The 22311-nt window shown below is 42.7% G+C and overlaps 1 protein-coding gene across 1 annotated transcript in view; it reads right to left on the bottom strand.

Annotated features, from left to right (window-relative positions):
• Positions 1-20994, bottom strand: part of LOC105940494 (inactive tyrosine-protein kinase transmembrane receptor ROR1) — a 136379-nt gene extending 115385 nt beyond the window's left edge. Inside the window, exon 1 of the mRNA XM_024799294.2 lies at positions 20556-20994. Within this exon, the coding sequence (XP_024655062.2) occupies positions 20556-20661 (106 nt within the window). The 5' untranslated portion in view covers positions 20662-20994. The remainder of the gene's footprint in view (positions 1-20555) is intronic.
• Positions 20995-22311: the final 1317 nt, after the last annotated feature.

Below are 22311 nucleotides of genomic sequence, written 5' to 3'. Positions count from 1 at the left end.
AGCAGCCGGCCCACGAGACCACGGGGTCAAATTGACACAAATGTACAAAAATAAAAACACCATTACTTACACAAGCATGTTCACATGCTTGAAGTTACACATTTGCACAAGTGCATCGCATTCAGGATCACAAAGACATGCACATAAGATACACCAGTCAGGCCAAAAAACCCTCATCAGGCTTATGATAGTAAATACATGACGTCTGTTTGTTGAATGAAAACTCACTCCTGGTGTCTATGTCTCCTTTGTCTCTCGTTACTGTCAACAAGCCATTATTATTTCTTAGGCATATATTTTGTTTCCAATCACAAAAAATAAAGAAAAGAAATATGAATTACGACTCATGAGGCGTTCACTATTTCGGTTTTAAACATGGGAAATTTGCCACACACAAGTAAAAGCCTAACAATGTAATATAAAAGTCTTATTTTAATAAACTTTAATGCTAAACAGTGATTAGATATATCACTTTGGTTGTGCAGTTCAACATACACCCTGGGCTCTGGGCAAATATAGGGGTCTCAAGCCAAAGTCAATTCAAACATTTTGGATAACTCGGGCCTTTATTAGTGATGAGTGATGATCAAACAATGAAATATCTAACTGAATCCGAGGTAGCTGCTTGTAATGTGTACAGGAATTTGCAGCCTCCCCTTTCCTCTCTCTCTGCTGCCGTCTGGCATTGCCTCTCTTCCTGTGGGTGATAACGTACCGATAAGGACTGGCTCTTTATCGTAAATGGACACCAGTTAAGGTAATGCGGCAGCCATAAAGTGGCGACCTTGTTATCGCAGTCTGATTTGTGTTAGAGTAGATAGACATTTTGTCTTGACTGTGTGTGTGTGAGAAACAGAGATAGAAAGAAAGCCCTGCGAAACTTCACAGCATGATAGGAAGCTCTATATCTCTCAGATAATTATCACACGGTAATAGAGTAATCAATATTAAATCAGCTGGTAATCACGGCTTTGAACCACTTATCAGATATAGCTTTACAGCGTCAGCACATTAACACAACAACAGCACACGCTTGCAGCAGACAGACCTTGCTGACTATGGGAAACTCTACACTGGTACTGATTAAAGACTTAAAAAAAGAACAGTGAATTGTTGTGGTCGCTTCTATTCTGAGGCTGCCTCTTATCCATTTGCCTCTATCAGTAGTGCTCACTTGTGGAGGGCACTGGAGCCTCTGAAAGGCCTGGATCATTAAGAAACCACTCATTCACTTGACATGCGTTTCTCTAAGTGGTTGTTGCTTGAGCACATTCTTAAAGGAAAAGCATTGGACTGAAAAGCATCTGAACAGAAACATCAGTTGATGTCTCATAAGATTTAATTCATTTTAATTTATACAGCTCCAAATCACAACAACAGTCACCTCAATGCTTTAAACTACATTGCAATAATATAGGAAGAAGCGCAACAATCAGATGACCCCATGTGAGCAAGCACTTGGCGACAGTGGGAAGGAAAAACTACCCGTTAACAGGAAGAATCCTCCAGCAAAACCAGGGTGAAGTAAAATGAATGCGTACCATCATGGCTTGGAGGTTATAAGAGAAAGTGAGAGAACGAGATCCAGAAATGCGACTCATCCTCAAGTCATTCATTGTGGGAGGTGAAGTGTGAGAGTGTGTGCATGGATGTGCGTGGATGATGATCGTACTGATTCACACATTCAGACCAAAGAGAAAAAATAAAAGCAGCAGCAGGTTTTTTCTTCCAGATGTTTTACCGAATCTGACTCCTGTCTGAATTTGCTCAAGGCCACAACAATAAGAATCACTCAGCGTGGGATAAGAGCCAACCGTTTATTAAAGAATAAAACATCATCCTTCTGTCTGCACTGACAGACATGCACATTATGTTTTAACATGAACAAAAAGATGCACACAACTTCTAGGCGTTCCAGTTCCACTAAATACGCCTGCACAATATACACACAATGGAGGCACTGTGAGTCATGCTTTAAAGGGGTCAAATGGGTGGCTTCTGCTATTAAAACTCCCTCCTGGATCGTCTGTGCTGACTTTATATGTCACCTTAGTACAGTACTTTGTTGTTAGAAACCTCCACACAAGCTTTTAAGATCTTATGAGTAGGGGAATAAATTATTATAATACTGAATTCCACATGATAGAATTATGCATAATTTAGGTTTCCAACAGGTAATGGCAGAGGTATTATCTGATTTGAGTAAACGTAAAACCTTTTGCCAACCCCTTTGAAAGCAACACACATCATTCATACACTGTTTCCTCTAAATCCAGTCACTGAAGTCTGAAGTATTGTGTGTGACAGGTGAAGCGAGGCCACTCTCGGAAAAACCAGAAAACGGGTCACCTTAATCATGAAGCACTCCAAGGAAATGGCACAACCAATCCAAGAAACTGTGATAGCGCCATGCCAAAAAACCTGAAAGCCACTGGAAGGGATGCTGACTGCATTACACTCAAAATGGGAAAAATGTATAATCGCAGACTGATTTAATTCCATTTAACAAAATTACAAAATGACATCAATCATGCACTCCCTGTTTTTCCAGCAATCAAAACGGGATTTGTGTACTATTCTGCTCAAATCCTGAGCTGGATTTTAATAACTTCTGGAACATGATGAGAAAGAGCATGATCCAATCTAAATTAATTTACCAGCTGGGTTGGGCAGTGCGGAGCAGTGGGAAAGCTGTCTATCTCCTTAAAGAAACAGGAGTTTTATGCGATTTCAAACCACAGAGCCAGGTGGTCCTGGAGCAATGGGCAAAAAGCACACAGGGGAGCACGGAAAGAAACATGGGATAAAAGGAGAAGGGTGCAATTTGGTGGAAAAGATTAGATCAGAAGGATAAGGTGGTTGGATAAGGGCAAACAAAAGAAGGTAAAAGAGAGAGAGAGAGAGAGGGAAGTGACTAACAAGTGTCTGTTCTTGGGCTAGTTTTCTGAACTCTCAGTGGACCACTGTTGGAGGAGTGAGCTGGGGCAAAAGAAAGAAGAGGTGGGGGTTGTAAGGTTTGTCACTGAACACCTGCCTCCACTTAACCCCTTTCCCTCTCTTTCTGCTTGAGCTGCCTCTTTCAGCCATCTCCTTTCCACCTACCCGGGCACCCCCTTCTTCCCCGTCATTCATGCGCAGGGCATCCTACGGGCTCACAGGCCAAAGGCTCCTTCTTTTCCCAAACATGGGAGGTCCCTCACAGCAAGGCAGGGGGACTTAGCCGCCCATGCATTCAGCTAGTAAGCAGAGATTTCTTAAAGCTCTAGAAAGCAGTATTGATATTAACACTGACTTGAATATACTGTTGTACAGTGAAAGGAAGTCTGTTACTTTCACATGTATTTTTCTAGCTTTATGCTCGTTCTTCTGGTTCACAAGTCTGTGTGCTTTTATCCCAGTGGCGCTTCATTTAGCACAGACTGATTGTATGCAACCTTTTTGCATTTACAATAAATTAGCTGTGGAAAAAAAGTGCGAGGGCCTTTTCCTGAGGAGCTGATTAGCAGAATCAGGGCAATTGATGCTATGTTGGTTGCGAAGTAGGGAATTATATTCTTATATATTCTACACTCATTGGAAACTGTGTTAGGTACACCTGTTCAATTGCTCCTTAAGCAAATATCTAATTGCCCAATGTTGACTTGGTCAAGTCGATCTGGTGAAGTTCAAACAGAGCATCAGAACTGGGAAGAGAGGTGATTCAAGTGACTTTGAGTGTGGCATGGCTATGGTAATTGAAGGGCTGTCTAAATATTTCGTAAACTGCTGATCTGCTGACATTCTCCCACGCAACCACCTCTAGGGTTTACAGAGGATGCTCCAAAAAGGAGAAAATATCGAGTGAGTGGCAGTTCTCTGGGTGAAAATACCTTGATGATGGCAGAGGTCAGAGGAGAATGGCCACATCGTTTCAAGCTTACTGGAAGGCAACTCAAATAACCACTTGTTGCAAACAAAATACGCAGAAGAGCATCTCTGAACATAAAACACATCCTATCTTGACCACACTAAATGCCAACAGAAGATTGGAGTCTCGATTTTCTGCTGAATATAACACTGAGTTTGTCTCCACAGTCAATCCAGTGAAGCACCTCTAGGTACATGATGGTCGACACCTCTGCAGTAACTGCATCATGCTATCACGTCAATAATAGCATCATGCAGTCTCTTTCCAAAATCTCTGAGGAAAGTTTCCAGTAACTTTCTGAATCTATGCCATGGAGCAATAGGGCACAGAAGGTCAAAGGTCATTGAATCCAGCACTAGTACTACGTACCTATTGAAGTGTCCAGTGAGTGTACATTGGAGCATACCAATTCAGATTTCAGACTCTCTGCACTAAGACCTTAACAATTGCAATCATTTATTCTACCCCGATCACCATTAAGAAGTATATATACTTTTAATTACACTGGCCTTACTTGAATTATGTTGGGCTAAACATCTAAAGCGGCTAAAATTTCAACACCATACTATAAACACACGTTCAAGAGCACTTTACACCACCACGACAGAATGTGCACATTTTCTCACTTTCCCACGATGCAACCAACCCGGCACTCCATCCCAACTGGTGGTTACACCAATTAAAAGCCTGTGTCAGGTCAGGAGTTATTCATTTAACATTAAAGAGAACACGGGGTCCTTCTATTCAGACCCACCACAGGCATCAACTCCCCCTCTCTCCTCCTTTCACCCCGTTTTCCATGCCTCATAAAAGATCTGCCCTTCTCTCTTTCACTCTCTTGTTTGCCCAGTGTCCCTCCTTCATTCACTCGGTCCTTTCCTCTCTTTAGCTCTTCAATTAACCACCTCTCAACAGCCATCCGTCCCTAATCTGGTGGGCATCAGTGAAGGTTATGGTCAACAACAGATAAAACAATCCAGGTTTTAAATGATTACCAATAATCGTCTTGTTTGTTTTTTGTTTTTAGCTTGCTGACCTAGCCTGGACACATCATCGTTACTCCAATAACACACGAGGCAGACATGACACGAGCTGCAGGGGTCACTAAGCTTAAAGAGTGTGTTATACAGTAGGTATCCCAAAGGTGCTTTATTCAGAAACAAGAAGATGCTTTGCTGTTTGAATGCGTCACTGCCTGCCTGACGGTCCAGCAGCATTTTAATGTCCTGTGAACCTCACATTAAACACATGCAGACAAAAATCGCAGCTGTGCAGACAAGATTTAGTGGGAGCCGGGAGAGCCGTAAATAAATGTTGGAAATAGAGACGCCAAGTCAAGTCAGATCAAGACATTTTCACATGAAAATACAGCAGATAAACGTGGTCAGCTCACTGAAAGAGCAACACAATATGGCATTTTTCAAAAATTTTAGTACATCTAAAGAATATAACATATCAAAAACAACTATACGATAAGTCAAATGGAAATTTCTGTGTCCAACAGAGATCATGAGAATTGAAAATTGACTGGAATTTAAAAAAAACAAAACAAAAAAGCAGACTGTTTATTTTTAATGGAAACCTAGTCTGACAGCAGGTCTGACTGCATTCTTGGAGGTCCGGCGGCACCTTTGGGACTAGGCTGAGTCTGATTTTTGAGGAAGTGTACTGATTTGCATGAGTTACTTTACAGATCCTTCCCCTTTTGATTTCTCCGACTGTACTGAAGCATCAGGGTTCAGGGTCACTTAATGAAGAGCTCTCCGAGGGCTTGCAAGTGCTGTTCATGGGTACACTTGAAGGGCATGGCTGCTACTATAATTGACTTCAAACTCCAACCAGGCGGCTCAAAAACATATTTAAAGCAGAACACTTGCAGAAGCCTTTCGGTAACAGCTGTGACATTTATATCAAAGTCGAGAGCAGCTCTTCACGCAGCTTTTTGCAAACAGTGCGAATAAAGCCTTTAAATCTGAAATATTAAATGCGATGACTGTAAATAAGAATTGCATACTGTAAGCAAGATGTCGGTTTATGCGCTGTATATACAAGGAGCTCGTGGGATTACATTGTTGTCCAAATCCTGTCTACCTCTTGGTGTAGCTGTAATTTGTCTGCTGCAACTTTGTGTCCTTGTTTACCCAAAGTCTAACTAGTGTGAAACCTGAAAATCCTGAAATGACGGGCTAAGAGTGAAAGGCAGTAATCCCACTAAATCTCAGCTGTGAGCCTCGCTTTGATAGACACTGTGCTTAGAACGACTGAGCTCCCTGCCTGGGTAAGAGAAAGAGGGGTGAAGGGAAAACACGACAGTTGTGGTAAATAGAAAAAAAAAGAGCAGTGAGATGATGAAAACAAGTGGACAGATCAAATACAATTAAGCCTCCCCCCTAAAAAGGAAGAAAAAGAACAAAGAATGAGTATGACAGTCAGGAAGAGTATGCACTGTGAATTTAAGAAGTTCCACTTTCAATTAAACTTATACCAAGATGCTCCACTGAGGTGATGGCACTTCTCTAGTGGTCAAAGAGACAGCTAAGCTAGGTAAAAATAACGTAGCTAGCAAGAAAGGCTTGGCCGCTGAAGAAGAAGCTCTGAAGACTGATGTTTTTGTGGCTACAAGTAGTGTCCAAAAAGATCTATGGAGGAAGTGAAGTCTAAGCATGTCTGGGTGCTACTTATTATCATTCAGTTAAAAGGAAATGGATATTTAGAGCAACTAACTGTGTGGCTAATGTGAGCGGTGCTAACAACTTTCTTTCCCAGCGTGTACCACACATGTGCATAGCTGCTACATCCGTTACTGTAATCACTCGTCTCGTCAGTCAATGCACCATTAATCCACAATGTAAAATGTGTGCAGATTTATATGACAGCTAAAGCTAGAGTAAGTATTTCTACTTTTCATTTCAGGTCTTTGATCTTGCCGATTTTTTTCCCCTCCCTTCACGTGCTCGCCTGTGTTTCTAGTCGCGAGGTATAGTTTATGATTTGCTGATAGAGCGGGCAGGCAGAGGTCTTCGGTGGGTCGCTCGAGACAAAAGCTGCTTTTTAGCTCTCGAGGCTGATATCTCCCAGCTCCGCTCCCTTCTGATAGCCGAAGTATGCCGGCTGGGGTGTGGGGGTGGTGGACTGGTGGTGTTTGAGGTAAAGGGCGGGAGGGGTGGATGCTTCTCCTGGCCTCCTCTCCCTGCGGAGGCTGCAGTGAAAATGACTTTACCATGCGATGTGCTGTGGTCGCTCCCACTACGCATGTAACCCAGTCAAACTGTTCTCGTCTTAATCTGATTACTCGGGTTATGCTGGGACGCCATGTACAGAATATCTTATGTAAAAAGCATATTCATGTTTCATGCTTGTACCCCAACCCAATCTCCAACCCCCTTGAAGTGGGCTAGAACCCCCCCCCCCCCCCCCCCCCCCCCCCCCCCCCACATACACACAAACACACACAAGAAGAGAAGGCATATTCAGATAGTTTCTGTAAAAGAAAGAGAGGAAGAGAAGGCAAACTACTCAAAGCGCTTTTAATAATGTATCCATATCTACGTGCATGTTTTGCATGGAGCGATGGGAAAAACAAAGTGTGAGAGAGTAAACAAGGACACCAACACCAGGTGAGCTTTCCTGAGGGCAGCTGGGAGTATTTTTCTCCTCATTTAGCAGTTCATGAAAAAAACCACAAGCTTCCAGATGTGACAGAGGGCATGCACCCTGCTCGCACACACCATAGAGACATGCAGTTACACACACACACCAAAAAAAAGGGAAAATCTGACAGAGAAACAGGCCTCAGTCTAACCCAAAGTAAATGTGTGTGGCACAGATTTACTGTATTTCTAACTAAAGTTAGCGGCAGATCTCTATCGCGAGAATTTTCGTCTCATTAAAAGAAATGTCAGATGAAGGAAACCGAGGGTGAAGACATCAAAGGGGTCTGCAGGGAGCTGAAGAAATCTGGCTTTTAACTCGTTATAAACCCACTGACGGCAGGAATTCTCACTATGAATTCCTACGAGAATCCGTCGTCATGCATCCTCATGCACGTGCACTGAAGTATAACACCTATCGATTTATTTACATACGTGACCTCTTAACTTACCAAGCAGTTCCTAATTGTTACTGACCAACAGGCCACTGTAGTTTGACGTGCATACTCATGGGTCCACACTGAGTACCTGTGGCTCAGTGGTGACCTACATTCCCCTTTTGTTATTCCACGCATATCGGCACTGTGTAAAACCGCTGGCTGCTAATTGCTTTCACATTACAGAGCAGCCGGGTGATCTTGGTGGCTTTCCAAGACCACCAACACTGGGACAGGGGGTGTGCATGTTTGCAAAGGCATACCACCAATCACGCAAAGGCTGCATTACTGTGCAAGCACAGGGTTAAAAAACACGCGGGCTGCTATCTGCCGGCAGTAAAACACCTTTCGTCTATTGTCTTGGAAACTCTTTAACTACTGTTTTTCTTCTCGTTTTATAAGACTTGAGCCAGGAAAGCCTTTTAAAAAAATCTGAATGACTAACTGTCGCATTTAAAGGGAGGAGTCTTTGCAAATTTCTGGAGACATTTTTTTGCACACTGAGTGATGGTATTTGACAATCAACCAGAGTCCTAGGACTTCCGAAACACGTTTACAAGCTTACAATAAATTCATTAGCAATGAGCTATTTGTCCCAATTAAACATGGAAGGGCAGCTGGCAGGAAAATTACAGCTTCCTTAAATAAACTCGCAGGTCTACAGCAAGCACAGAGGCCATTTCTAAATATATCACCTCGCCATAGTCCTACCCTTCAACTCGGTCCAAGTGCACTCTGGTTATCTCGTTTTGATGTGCCTAACATGTTTCAGCCTAATGCAGTTCAGCAAAAGTATCAAACAGATCTAACAGAAATCAAAGAGCCCATTTATCAAGTGCAGAGACATCGGCTTTTTGCACTTGTGAGCAACAGTAAGGACTCTGATGCACTAAATCTTCTGTTTGTCACGACTCGGGGAAGCGCGATCACACAGACGTCATTTGGCCATCAGTGGAACGCTGTTTTTTATGACCAAAATGAGTGGAAGAGTGTCGGCTGTTTGCAGCGATCATAAAGGGGCGCTCAGTTGCCTGGAAATTCAATGTTTGGAGGGGCCGTGTGCTCTCCATGCACGCAAGAACACATATCGAGACAAAAACACAATGTCCACTCCTGCTCAGGGCCGTCATGAGTGTTGGTGGGGGGAGAGGGGGGGGGTTAAGCTAGCCAGCTGGCTGGAGTTAAATCAGGTTTGAATTAAAGGGTAAATGGACTAACAAATCCCAGGGAGTGCAAAGCGAGGGCAGTGAGGAGGAGGGTGGGGGGCAGTGGGTCACCGCCGTCTGACTGAGGACACAGAGGATTGAAAAGAAATTAAAATAAAAAGTGAGGAGAGCAGAACACATTCCAGATCTGAAATAACTATATCTTAGACAGTTTTCACAGCAAACTGTCTGCTTTGGAAATCTTAATAAGTATCGGGGGGGGGGGGGGGCTGGGGGCATTAAGATGCTGACAAAGAGTAGGAGAAAACTGAAGGAGGAGAAGGAGGGTTTAGACAAGACGTTGGTCTGCCAAACTCCATCGCAAGTCCCTGCCATGAGTTGTCCAAACTGTTGAACGGTACCAGGAGGGGAAACTTCTAAACCGAATCCATTACTGTTTAAAACTCCCACTCAAACAGTCGTGAATCACCACTGCGGCGATCTGTCTCGATCCAAATTATCAGCGCCGGCCCGTTTAAGATCAGCACGCCAGCCGGGCACGTCAGAAATAATAAGCTCCAATGTCCACAGCAGAGATGTCTCAATATATCTTTCCCCTGTTTAACTATAGAGGTCTGCATACATCTACAGCGACGGGCCGAGAGCCTCGTTGCAAAACATCATTACACAATGCATGCACGGTATAAACAGCTGTACATTTCAATGAAAAGGCCAATAAATATTCTATTTAAGCGCACCGGGGGCCGTGGGTAAACGTCTGGAAAGATGCTGACGCTGTGCCATCTCTTCTTTGCTCCAATTATGGTTGCAATGACATGACAGGTTTTATGTGCCATTAGAGCTTGCTGCGGGACGGTGAAATGCTGGGAATCTGTTTTTTGCTCTGGTAGGAAATAATGCCGCCTCCATGCATTGCTCAACAATTCCAAATTTAATCCTTGGTTGGCTTTTTGTTTTTTGTTTTTTTTAAGACACAAGTGCTGACATGGCATGAGATCACATCATATTTTAGTGTAAAGGGTTTAACGACGTTCATAATCAGGAGCACTTAAACCTGTGTTCCAACTGCTACAATGGCTCAATGAAGTTGAGATAGAGGGCTGAGAGGTAATGAGCTCTTTGCGGGCAAAGCTTAGTGCTGCTGAGGCAGCCACGCAGAGGTTAGACAAACAGGCAGTGGGATCACAAGGGCCTAAGCCTCTTATATAGGCCCCTCTTGTGGAGAAGATCACTGACTTCTGGTGGAGGGATGAAGGTCAGGAGTTTTCAAAGATCGTGAAGGCCTCTGCTCCTCTTTCTACGAAGGCCCCTACCCCTTCCGACATTGCTGCTCGGAGGCTGTTTGTTTCAGTTTAACGGGTCGGATCATTCAGATTCTTGACTGATAGGACTTAGCTGGGAGTAAATTTAAGCCTGCTGTCAGTCAAACACCTCTAGGAAAATATTTTCCCGTCTCAATAACATTCGTAGCCTGCTCAGATTTCTCCGTGCCGAGACAGTTCCATCCCGATCCTCACTCACCTCCTCGTGCTTTAAATCTTTTAATCCCTTTCTGCAGAGAGAAAAAAAACCTCCACTAGTTCTGGACTCCTTTTGCTTCATGAACCTCTTCCTCTTTCCCTCCCCAGGTCCCTTCTCTCCTGCTGGGAGTCACAGGGCAATGTAGTTTCATTTCCTGCCCTGCTGAAATCAATGCTCTCTGAAGACAAGCAGGGGTTAGAGACTTAGAGGGAAGACGGAGACAGATGTATAGAGAGACAGGAAAAGAGAGCAGAGCTAGGTGTGAGAAGACTGCTGGCATGCGGGACACAGGCGTACCAGCACATAACCTTAAAGTGGGGTTGCTTCCAAGTCGGCGTCAGCTTTGATAAACATCTACCGGGAAGTAAAACAACCGTTCAAAGCAGAAATATGAAAAACAGGAGGGCAGCTTTAATGGGTAAATTGAATTTTCCCCTCAACACTCCCCATCATTTTTTATTCGCCTCAAAGACGGATGGGGGAAAAAAAGAAAAGCATTCGGCGTCCCACAGGATAAATGTATGAATTCCTGGTCAGGAGCGAGCCAGCTGACGAGATCCCTCTCCAGCTTATGCCAGGTTCGATACAAACACGAGTTGAGCGAACACAAAAGGAAGAGAAGTGGAGGAGATAACATACATTTTGTCACTTTTAAAACAAAGAGATTCCTGCTCCATGACTGTACCGGATTTTCTTTCATAAGCATTCCTGCAGATCTGACCACGAAACCCACGGGCCGCTCAGACTTCAAACACAGGACTGCCTCCATCATTCTAAGCTCTGGTTAATGCATCCGGACAGTCAGAAGCACATAACCTTCGGTCCTGCTGTTATTTTCACTCATTTGCTACAAAACAGAGACACACTCTGGATAGTTAGGCAACAAAGGAATCAATAACTTTTCACCTTGGAGGGAAAAAAAGTTGCCTTATAGTGAGGCCATCAAGCCAAAAGGGATATGAGTATGGTAACAGCTATTCCTCACCACAATAAAGGGATCTTTGAAGGCTTGCCCAAACTCTTAAGAGTTAAGCATGCCATAATCTGCTAAAATCATGCTACCACCAGGTTTCTTGAGTAAAAGACAAAGTGGAAAATTAGAATCTTAAAGTGAGAATTTTTTTCAAATCTGCATCGTTGAACATTTTTCCTCTTTCACCAAATCCGATCAATGACAGAAGACTTGACCGCACAGGGACAGCAGCTTCCTGGTGGTGCTAAATCAGCCAGATGCCTGGGCAGCAGTGGTTTGGTAGATGGGCATTTAACTGCAGTGACTGCATTTCAGACTCACATCCAAATGAGACCTTTAACTCCAGATTCCTCGGTGAATGCGGTCGACACAGGATTAGAATGGATAGAAAGGGGATTTCCATTTAAGTCAAATTTCTTATGGTCATTTGTGCCTTTTTCCCCTCTATTCATGCTAAGTCACTGTTAGATTTATAGTTGCGTGCTTGCATCTAAATTTTGCCCCTGAAATCTGGTGTCACAATTCACAGGCCGCACATGCAAACAGACCTGTTTTTACCACAAAATGCTGACTTGGCGCCGTTTGTCAGCCTAATGGAAAAAAATGTGCGAGATCAGTCGGACAACGGGACTGTGCTGCCACTTCAAGGCGCAGCCTCTCTCGAGTCTTTTTGTGTGAATCAAGTGGCTGGGTAAACACTGGCTGCTGGTTAAACAGGGCGCCTGCACGGAGAACAAGGTGACGAGGCTTTGGTTAAACAAACACACTAAGGCCATGTCTCCACTAATGCTAATACAAAGACATTTGCTGAAGGTGACTACGCTGCACTGAAAACACGCTGGATTTAGTAATATTACCCCCTACTTGTTTAGTTAAGTTGGATTGTATTTCTTTAATATATGTATGGACCAAAAGTCTTCACACTAGAGCCAGATGGATCTTTTGGGTGTAAAAAATTCAAATGCTGATATTTTGGCACTTTCCGCCAATGTGTTTCACACACTCTGCCAGATGTGCTGCCGACAGCGCTCAGAGTCGATCCTCTGCTGAACCAACCAGGTGCTGACAATGTTTCTAAATGACTGACTTTCCTTTCCTTCTGTACTGTATTGTTTTTATATATATTGCATTAATTGAGTTACATTGCAATACCAATATATCCATAGAATATAGAGGTGGAATAAGATGGAAATAGTGGCAAAGTAAGTTCAATTCAATTTAGTTTTATTTGTATAGTTCCAAATCTCAACAATAATTGCTTCAAGGAACTTGACATTGTATGGTTAAGATCCTGCAATACTAGAATGAAACCTATGAGCAAGCATTTGGTGACGGTGGGAAGGAAAAACTCCCTTTTAACAGGAATAAACCTCAAACAGAAAAAGGCTCAGGGAGGTGATATGCTAGAGGTCTTTAAGATATGATGGGGCTTGATTCAAGACCTTGTTTGTAAGGAGAAGGCTTTTGAATTAAATTCTGCAATTAACAGGGAGCCAATAAAGAGAAGCCAGTATGGCAGAAATGTGTTTCTCTTTCAGTCAGTTTGAGAGCTCAAAGCCTGCTGATTGGAGCATTTTTATTCCCCAATAACAAACAAAACACATAAATAAAGTGAAAGGAGCTTAGTGTTGTTTTAGCAGATCCCTAAACCTGTTTAGTGGCCAAATCGACTTGTTAAACTGGCAGCTTTACACTAAAAACCTTTTTAATCCCCAAAAGGGAAAAATGCTTCAGCTTCTGGCAACGACGGGATTACAGTTTCTGTGGCCACTAAATGTAATCACAAAGCAATGACAGGCCAAAGACACGGGAAAACACTTCTCTCTGCATCTTATACAAACATAAAAACCTCCTGAGTGGCTGCACGAGAGCCTAAACAGACACATTCAACAAGGAAGCACACAGTTTATTCAAGCCGAACACAAATCATACGATGCCCCGTAAAATCAAATTTCCTGAAGCCCAAATGTGTCTGGTTTAAGTATTTTGCAAGCAGGCTGAAGTCTATATGCCGAGCACTTTCGGCGTGTGCTACGGCTTCGCTCCAGAGGCATGAAAAAAAATGAGAGAGAGAGAAAAAGTAAGAAAAATAAAGATTTGAGCGAAGGATCTGCTGGGAATGATTTTGGAAATTGTGAGAAAAACGCATGTGATACGGTTCTATTAATAACTGCGGAGTGATAAGTTTATACAAATGCCACTGTGGAGCTGATGGTCCAGTGCTTTTTTTGCCGCGTAACCACTGCGTTCTGAAAAGATTACCCACAGAGCCTCAAAGACGCATCAAGAGTTGCGTTGACTACGGAAAAATCTGGCTAAAGATCCCTCTCATGATCTCGCCATGGCTGCAATGAATCATTTGAAAGAATGAAGTGTTTTTGCGTCAGCTGACAGCACAAGATGCCGCTCCATCTCAGCTCTAGTATGAGAAGCCGCGTACTGGCAAACAATCCTGCCAGAAAGCCTGCACGAGTCGTTATCTTTGTTTCCCTGAAGAGCGTAGGAACTGCTGTGGAGCCACCCTGCTCTCAGTTATTGTTGAGTAAACACAAGCAGCTCAGCCAAGAGCAGCATGTCAGTCAGCCAGGCAAAGAAAGGAGAAAAAGTTGAGGAGCCACTCAGAAACTGAAGAGAAGGAGAGGGGGCAAAAGAGACAGTGTGTGTTTGAGAAAGAGAGAGAGGACACAGCCAGGAAAGTGAGAAAGTACAGAAAAGAAAATTAAAAGCATTAGCATGTGATTGCCAGCCAGATAGGAACAGTGCCAATGAGTTTTGATGTCATGCTGATGGTTTTGAAAGGTAGCAGAGGGGTTGACTATTTTCTGATTCTCATCATGCGGGGAAAAAACATCTGTGTGTCCCCATGAAAACATGCAATGATAGGCAAGGCTTTTCTAAAGAATGCAGATCATCTGCGACCACGAACACTGTGTACTTGTTTAATGCTTTTGACCATTCCTCCAGTGTCACCTATCAAAGTGAACACTCCTCCTCAGGCTGGTTAACCCTAACACACAGAGAGAAAAAGATCACGGCAATCAACCTACACAGAGGCTTGTGTGCAGTCCTCCAAGCAGCTAAACAGACATTATGCTGTGCGTAAGTCAAGCGCTCAACAAGTAGGCCTAAACAGGAAAGGGAATTATCCAAGTTGTGTCCACCACGAAGAGGAAGAATGAAAAAAACAACAACAAATAAAGGTCGTAGAACCACCGAGGAGAAATCAGTGAAAAAGTCTGTGTATGTGGCATCTGTCTTCTCTGAGACACAAGTTAAATGTTAAAGGACCCACATCGACACAAATATGGACAACTGTGTCACCCATAATCAGTTGTTCCACATATTTTTGACACTGCCCCCAAGTGGAAGTATGCAGCTACCACAGATGTGGGTCTGAGGCCTTCGGTCCAGCTGCTGTGACCAGATGATGAGTTGATTTAGTGCAAAATGCTGCACATTGTGTGGTTAAAGCATCACAACTGATGACTTTCTGCATTTCTCTCTTTTAGATCTTTGTATTCTTTGGATTTTGAAGCTTTAGCCATAGAAAGGTTATCTCAGACTTAAGTGTTATGGACTAACATATTACTAATTGAATGCAGAAACAAAATAGCAGATTAAAAGAGAATGCCAAACCCTATACTTAAACAGCTGTGAAGAAACGACACACATATTTCTAGTTTTGCACACAAATATGACAGTGCCATCTCTCTTAATAATCCATAAAGTGAACATATCTTTCATGGAAAACAAATATTGATTTTTTTTTGGCAGTGACGCCCATTAAATTGGGGGTATTTCATCCCCTTGGTGGGAGCCTGGTGTTGTACAAAGATTTAATTGTGGCTGAACTGAGATCTGCCCGTCTGCTTCCAGTAGGAGTTTCTCAAGTCCTTAATGCTAGACAAACAGGGCTTAAAAAGATTTACTCTGGCACATACAGGAGAGTTTAAAAAGCCATGTTTCATCCGAACCCCTTATTAAATGAAATGTAGCATGATCTCCACATATTAAGCATGAGCTGTGAAGGACACTTGCAAAGCAGTAATTTGATAAAACTCGAACAAGGAGTGGGGCTTCAGTGACATTTAGAGCTCTTTAAAGCAGCACCCTTTCCCCACGGTCCACAACGCGAAACCGTGCCAAGTCCGTATGGAAAATTGATATGCAGTATGTGTGGCTTATTCCATTAGACTCATTAAAGTGTCACTTTGTCATCAGCACGGTCTCTCTCTTAAAGCCTACCTTACAACTGCAGCAAAGGACTCATTGTGTTGTGTGTATAAAATACAGCACAGAGCTTTTTTTTCTTTTCTTTTTTTAATGTGGCAGGAGTAATTTGTCTTCCAGGCAGCAGCCAAAAGACATCAACACAGAAAGTATCAAATGGAAGGTATAGAAAGCAAGTTCATTTGCGGTTGGACGTATACGGTACAGGTCAGTCGGCGGGAGCGGGAAAATATGGCCAATTAATGCTCTGCTCTGGAGAACGCCACCCTAATGCAGCTTATTTCCCCGCTCAGTCTAGACTCTCACTCTGCTAAAATCATTCAAGTGCCATCTACACACTGGCTCCTCAACTGCAGCACCAAAGCCTGAACCGATGTTGTTTCTCCTTTTTTCTTAATCCAGACCGCAGTTCCCTGAACCCTGTAGAGGTTTTTTCCTTTCTAACAGGCTGACCTCCTGTGCAGACAGTAAATTGCAGGAAAAAGGTTTTCACGCTTGGCTACAGTTTGTAGTGGCAGAAACTTTATCAAACGTCTCCAAAGAGGATCTGAGTGCAGCGCTTTTAGCCTCTGATTAAACGCTGCCTCTCCAAGGAAAACCTTGCCACTAAAACACCACCCCGCTCCACTGAGTCCGATTTGTGGAAATGGGAGCATTTTTCTTTCTCTCTTTTTTTTGGTTTCTGCCAGTATTGCGCAAATGCAGGAAATTTACACTTCTCGTCGTTCACAAAAAAAGGCTTTTGCCTCACTTGGCAGAGCAGATATACAAAAGAAAGGAAACTCAAATCTAGCTCTCCTTTTTAAAAAAATTACTTTGACAACCCAACTACTGACAGCATATTATCAGGGCATTCCAGCCAAGCAACATAAGGAAAGTTCTTCTGAATCTCCTATTATGTGAATACTGCAATTGTGGGTCTTATTAGGGGGAAAAAAACAACCAAAAAAGTTGCACTCAAAGAGTCATTTGATATCTTGAACCTTTTTATTATCATTTGGAAGCAAATTACCTGCTGGCTCTACATCATTTAAACAATTATCACACAATATTCTCCAAAACAGTTTGCCCCGTGGCAGCACTGAGGCACGCCGAGCCTCGGCAAACACATGTGCCTAATAACGAGTGGGAAGTAGGTAATTGCCAGTGCACGACATAGTTTACACACCGGCGCTTTAAATCAGTGACATAAAACAGAGTTTGAGCTTATGATTTACAGGCGTGTGCTGATTAAATTAACGTCTATGCTTTTTCTCCCAGTTTCGCACACTCAGAACTGAGTCAAGCTGTCTCAAAATATGTAGATGTGTGTGTGTGTGTGTGTGTGTGTGTGTGTGTGTGTGTGTGTGTGTGTGTGTTTAAAAAAAAAGACATACATCTCTTTCACACACACGCTTCCTGCCACATTCTTTTGCGTCTGCCAAAAGCTTTTAGAGATCCTCGGCAGTTGATGCCTGACTTAGTGTAATGTGCAATGTCAAGAGCGGAGGAGTGGAGTTTTAGACGCGGCCGGGTCATCGATCTTAAAGAGATGTACCACTCGAGACCGAGCCAAACATTTGCCAGAGCATCTGGATAAAACGCTGAATAATTTGAAATAGGCACTCTCAAAGTGAGAAACGTGCCATCACATGCACTGCGCAGCTTAAAAAATACAAAATAAAAATCAGCAGAAGGAGTGGCTGATATGTAAAATTTTTAACAAGTCCTCATAAAAGAAACGAAACCACAAATTCTGAGCTTTCTTTTTCACTTCATGTGGTCTGTTCCCCCAAATAAGAGTCTAAGAAAACACCAGGAGACATAAAACAGTCCAGATAGGCATGTCAGTGGCAGACGCACCAGGACAAGCTCCTACACACTCAGCCTGTAAGACCAATTGGATTTTCCAGGGGTGAAGTGCCTTTATTGTCAACAGTGTGTCCCACTGAAAACTGTACCGCGTCAGTTCCACCCGGCATGATTTATAGCCTTCCCAAGTGTTTTTAAACGGCTAAATGCAATTCTAAGCACATTTCCCATAGTCCCTGCCCTGCACTGGACCTTTTCATGCCCAGAGGTGAATGTCCCACATTCAGGAACATTTACACAGTTTACATGGATTTAAAACATTTTTTGTCCATTTGGTTTTAGGAATTTGTCATAAGATTATCACTGAGCCGACAGATGAACATGCAGTGCTTATCTCCATGTTTAAATAAAAAGGTGGGACTTTTTAGCATGGCTGCTTTTAGCTGAAATCTGATTTCCACGTGGTTCCACCTGGGTTCAAACTCAGGTGATTCAAACAAAAAAAGCCCTGCTGGCACAGCAAAAATAAATAAAAAAAATAAAATAAAATCATGTTTGGACAAAAAAATAAAAAGCCCTGTTAAACTTTAGGTGGCCTTTTTTTTTGTCCCCCACTCTGCACAAATGCATGGCAGTAACATTTGTGATTTACAAGTGAAGCAGTGCCTATAAGAATAAAATCTCACGATCTGTTGGTTTTAGCACCCTGAGGGCTGATAGTGATGCCTAAACTGCTTTTGGCAAGTAGAGGGAATGCACGGGGAAAATCATCAAATTTCCTACAATCAGCCAATGGTGTACATTAACTGACATTTTCTAATCCTGCAAATGAAGAAAGTATTTCCTTAGGTTTAAAATGTTTTCTGAAAGGGTGCACAGATTTTTAACCACTAATTGGCACACCCTTTTGCATGTCCACCATATAAAACAAAATCCTTCCCTGCGGCCGGGGAAACGCCTGACCTTTCCTGGAAATGCTCGCATTTAAACTACAGTGACAGACTTGTGACCTCCGACCTCTTCAATGGAAGCACACAGCCTGCCCAGCGCACCAGACGGCGGCAAATAAAGACAACAACGACCACACTTTAAAGATTCCTCTTTGTCCCGTTTGCTCCGTTGCAACCACAGTACAGCCCCTGATCACTTTGTCCGGAATTATTGTCTTAACATTTGATTACAGTGAAACCGCACTGTTGTTCCTCTCTGACTCTGCCGAAAAAGACAGCATTGTCCACAAACATATCCTGGAGCTGCTGTGATTAAGGGATAAAAAAAAAAGCTTGCAAATGAGTGTCATTAATGTGCAGCATACCAGTAAGTTTCATCATAAAGTGACATTCATTTAAATGGAGAGAGAAAATCAGAATGAAAGTCACTGGAAGCAGCAGCTGCCGATTATCTCTGGGAGAAAAGGATTCTGAAGCTTTTTTTGTTTATAGATGATATTAGTTGAAGAGGGTGCCATGGGAGTTTTCTTCATGGAAAACAGTATTAGTATTTCAAAATTAATTTTCAGAGTATTTTCCCTCTGGATCGTATGTGGGTGGGTGGGAAACACAGTCATTTCCACTTGTCTCTTTCCAGATATGAAGTACCTAAAGGATCAGGGGGTTTGGCTCCTCTCCACTTCATATTCAACCATTAAACTCCATTTGAGGAATAAGTTATAGCTAACTCATCCACTTAAGTAATGTGAATTAACATTCCTCTCTGCCTCAGAGCAAAAAAAAGAGAGGACTGAGGATACAGAGAGGAAAGAGAAAGAGAGAAAAAAGACAGGCCTTGGTGAAATGCTTGACGCCCAATACAGGAAATGCTGCACACCTTCACTGTAAATAACAGTTGAAAAGGCATTTATGGAGGACGGGGATAATCCAAGCAAACCCCGAAAAACTTTCCGGAGACAATTCATCACCACTGGTCTGGATGGGGAGGATTGTTTCATACACTATAAACACTTAAAAGCCAGGACAAAGGAGGAAAATGCCTTCCAGGAGCAGCTTCGTAAACAATTCAAACTCAATTCAAACTCAGTTCAATCACACTTATGGGAATCAGCCACAGGCCACTCGCATTTGCTATCAGGTCATCTTTAACTTTAAGATGCCAGCACTGCACAGGCACACATGGCTCTGTGCAGTGCAAACTGCAGTGAGAGAGTCCGGACACACAAATAAACTATAATAAAGAGTTATTTAAATGTCTGTGTTGAAGGATACACGTATACGTAAACCGAATCCTGTTTCCAAGAGGCCACAGGCTTCTGGAGCCCATGCATGCATCCCCATCTTACTGCCTTCATCAGCGATAACCCCTCCCGCCATCAACCAAACCTAACACTACATGCAGTGGTTGTTTGCCTTTTAAATAAGCCTTCACACATTCCTTATCTTTAACGCTCAGATTTTTGAGGGGCGTGGTTAGAGTGGGCACAATGGGCATCCAGCTGACTCGTTAAGAGCCCCCCTATTGTCCGCCACTGGAGTGGAGTATTTCCCCGTGCCGAGCCTTCAGAATGACAATGGGACGATAATCTAAAAAACCAAAGATCATTTGCATGAGAAGAGAGGCTGAACGATGGCCGGCAGTATGGGGTCACTTAACAGATGATTTCAGGAGCCACAGACAAAAAGTCGGCCTAAAATATACAAGCAAAATGTAAACATGGGGATGGATGGCTTGAACCGTCTTTACAGCACGTTAAAATAAAAGAAGCGCAACGCCGCAGCGGAGCGCGTTGGGAACATGTTGGAAGCCCTTGCAGGAGTTTTTCGTCAAGGCTGACAGATTAGAAAGTTGAATGTCAGCAGAGGAGAGTAGGAAAATGGATGATTTTAGAAGTGAAGGCTAAGGAAAAAAAAGTTTTGGGAGACTCACCAGACGCGCTCAGGTCCAGGACACTTTGGAGGAGCAGGGCGATCCAGAGCGCGCATGGTGGACATCTCCAGAGTCGCTGGTTCGCCGCTGCCCGGTTTAGATACATTCCTTCGGTTGTGTGTTAAACCTTTCCACGCTTTTCACATCCACCACACACAATAATCAATTTCGAGTCCGTCCCCCTACAAAAAAAAAGTAATATAACCCCAACAATAATAATAATAACCACTCTAAGCTCGGCGTTTTGATCAGTTCTAGGTCGTTTCAGCAGTTTTTTCAAAGCCCACCAAAACTCTCCCTAGGATGAAAACAAATTGGTGCTTCTTGAAGAAAGCTGTCTCCGTCTGTCCTGGCTTCTGTGCCTTTCCTCTTCGCTCGAGCCCAGCTCCGCTTTGCCTCCTCTCAGTCTGTCTCTCTCTCCCTCTCCGACTGAGCGCAATCCTTCCAGCAAACTTCATCGGGAGAAGTTGTGCCCACAGAAGCCACATGGCTCTGATTAGCCAAGTGTCGCCATCGTGCGTGCACTACAGGAACTGTCCGGAGGGCGGTCAGAGTCTACCTCGTGTGTTTGTTTTTTATCTGTGAGTGAAATATCTGAGGAGTATTCAGTTTTTAGATGGAGACCCCGCATTTGTGCTTCCTGCTTTACTTCAATCACTAAAACGCTTAATAGAAGAGATCAGTGATTCAAATCTCTGCCGTAAAATTCACGACAACTGAATTTATATCTACAGCTGTTTATATCGAACTATAAAGTGCATCCTATAAACTTAAAAAACGAACGTATTTGTTGTTCTTTTTTTAAAATTTGCATATTGGTTGCATAGTTTTATATATTGACCCATTTTATATTTGTTATGTACAATTTGGGGCTTTTCCAGATAAATAAAGTATAGCAATTAATAAACAAAAATCAACAATTAAAAGAAGACAGCATTCCCTCTAAGCCACGTGTAAACAGATTCCCTGGATCCAGAAGTCATATTTTCTTGAGAACATCAAATCAAAGTCTACCAGTTGCTTTTTCCTTTTTAATCTGACATGTGATTGTAAAGATACTGCGAGATCTGTGCATCTTTGTACCCAATTTCACCATGGTGAAGAGTCCTTTCAAAAGTTCCTGGATCCAGATCCAGATCGGCTGCACCTTTGGTAAAAAATGTTCATGCAAATCCCTTTTTTTTTTAGTGCAACCAAACCAAACCAATCCCATAACTTCCTTGGTGGAGGTAATTAAATAACCAAAGAAAGCTTCTCAGTTCCCTGCAGGCTGAGAGGCACTAAACAGCCTTTTTGTTCGAGCTGTCACTGGTACACATGATTTATAAGGTCCAGTGGTTACAAGAAGGAAAATATTCTCTAATGAAAAAAATACACGCTAAATACACTTATAAGAAATTCAAGGAGTGTGAACTGAAGTTACCCTTATGATTGTGCTTTATTGCACTAATGATGTTTAAGGGAACGTTTAGGTTTTCCAACAAAGTGTAGAACCTTCACACTTTTTGAAGTCTTTTTTTTTTAAACGAACACCACTTCCTGTTTCCTGTGAGCTAACTCTTTAGAAGATCAAATTAAAGTGATTTAAGAAACTGCAAATGGAGCTTAACTGATCTCTCTGTATTAACTGATAATGATCCATCTGGTGCTGTTCAGTATAGTTTTTCTTTAATATTTTTAATTAGATGAATAATGTAACATACTAAAAAACAACATATGCAAATGTTTAACTCATTTTACATGCATTAAGTGTATA

This window comes from Maylandia zebra, linkage group LG17 (genome assembly GCF_041146795.1).
Source record: "Maylandia zebra isolate NMK-2024a linkage group LG17, Mzebra_GT3a, whole genome shotgun sequence".
In the NCBI taxonomy this organism is placed as follows: Eukaryota; Metazoa; Chordata; class Actinopteri; order Cichliformes; family Cichlidae; genus Maylandia; species Maylandia zebra.
Note: the sequence above shows the minus strand (reverse complement) of the source record. Positions and strands in the feature narration are given on the sequence as shown.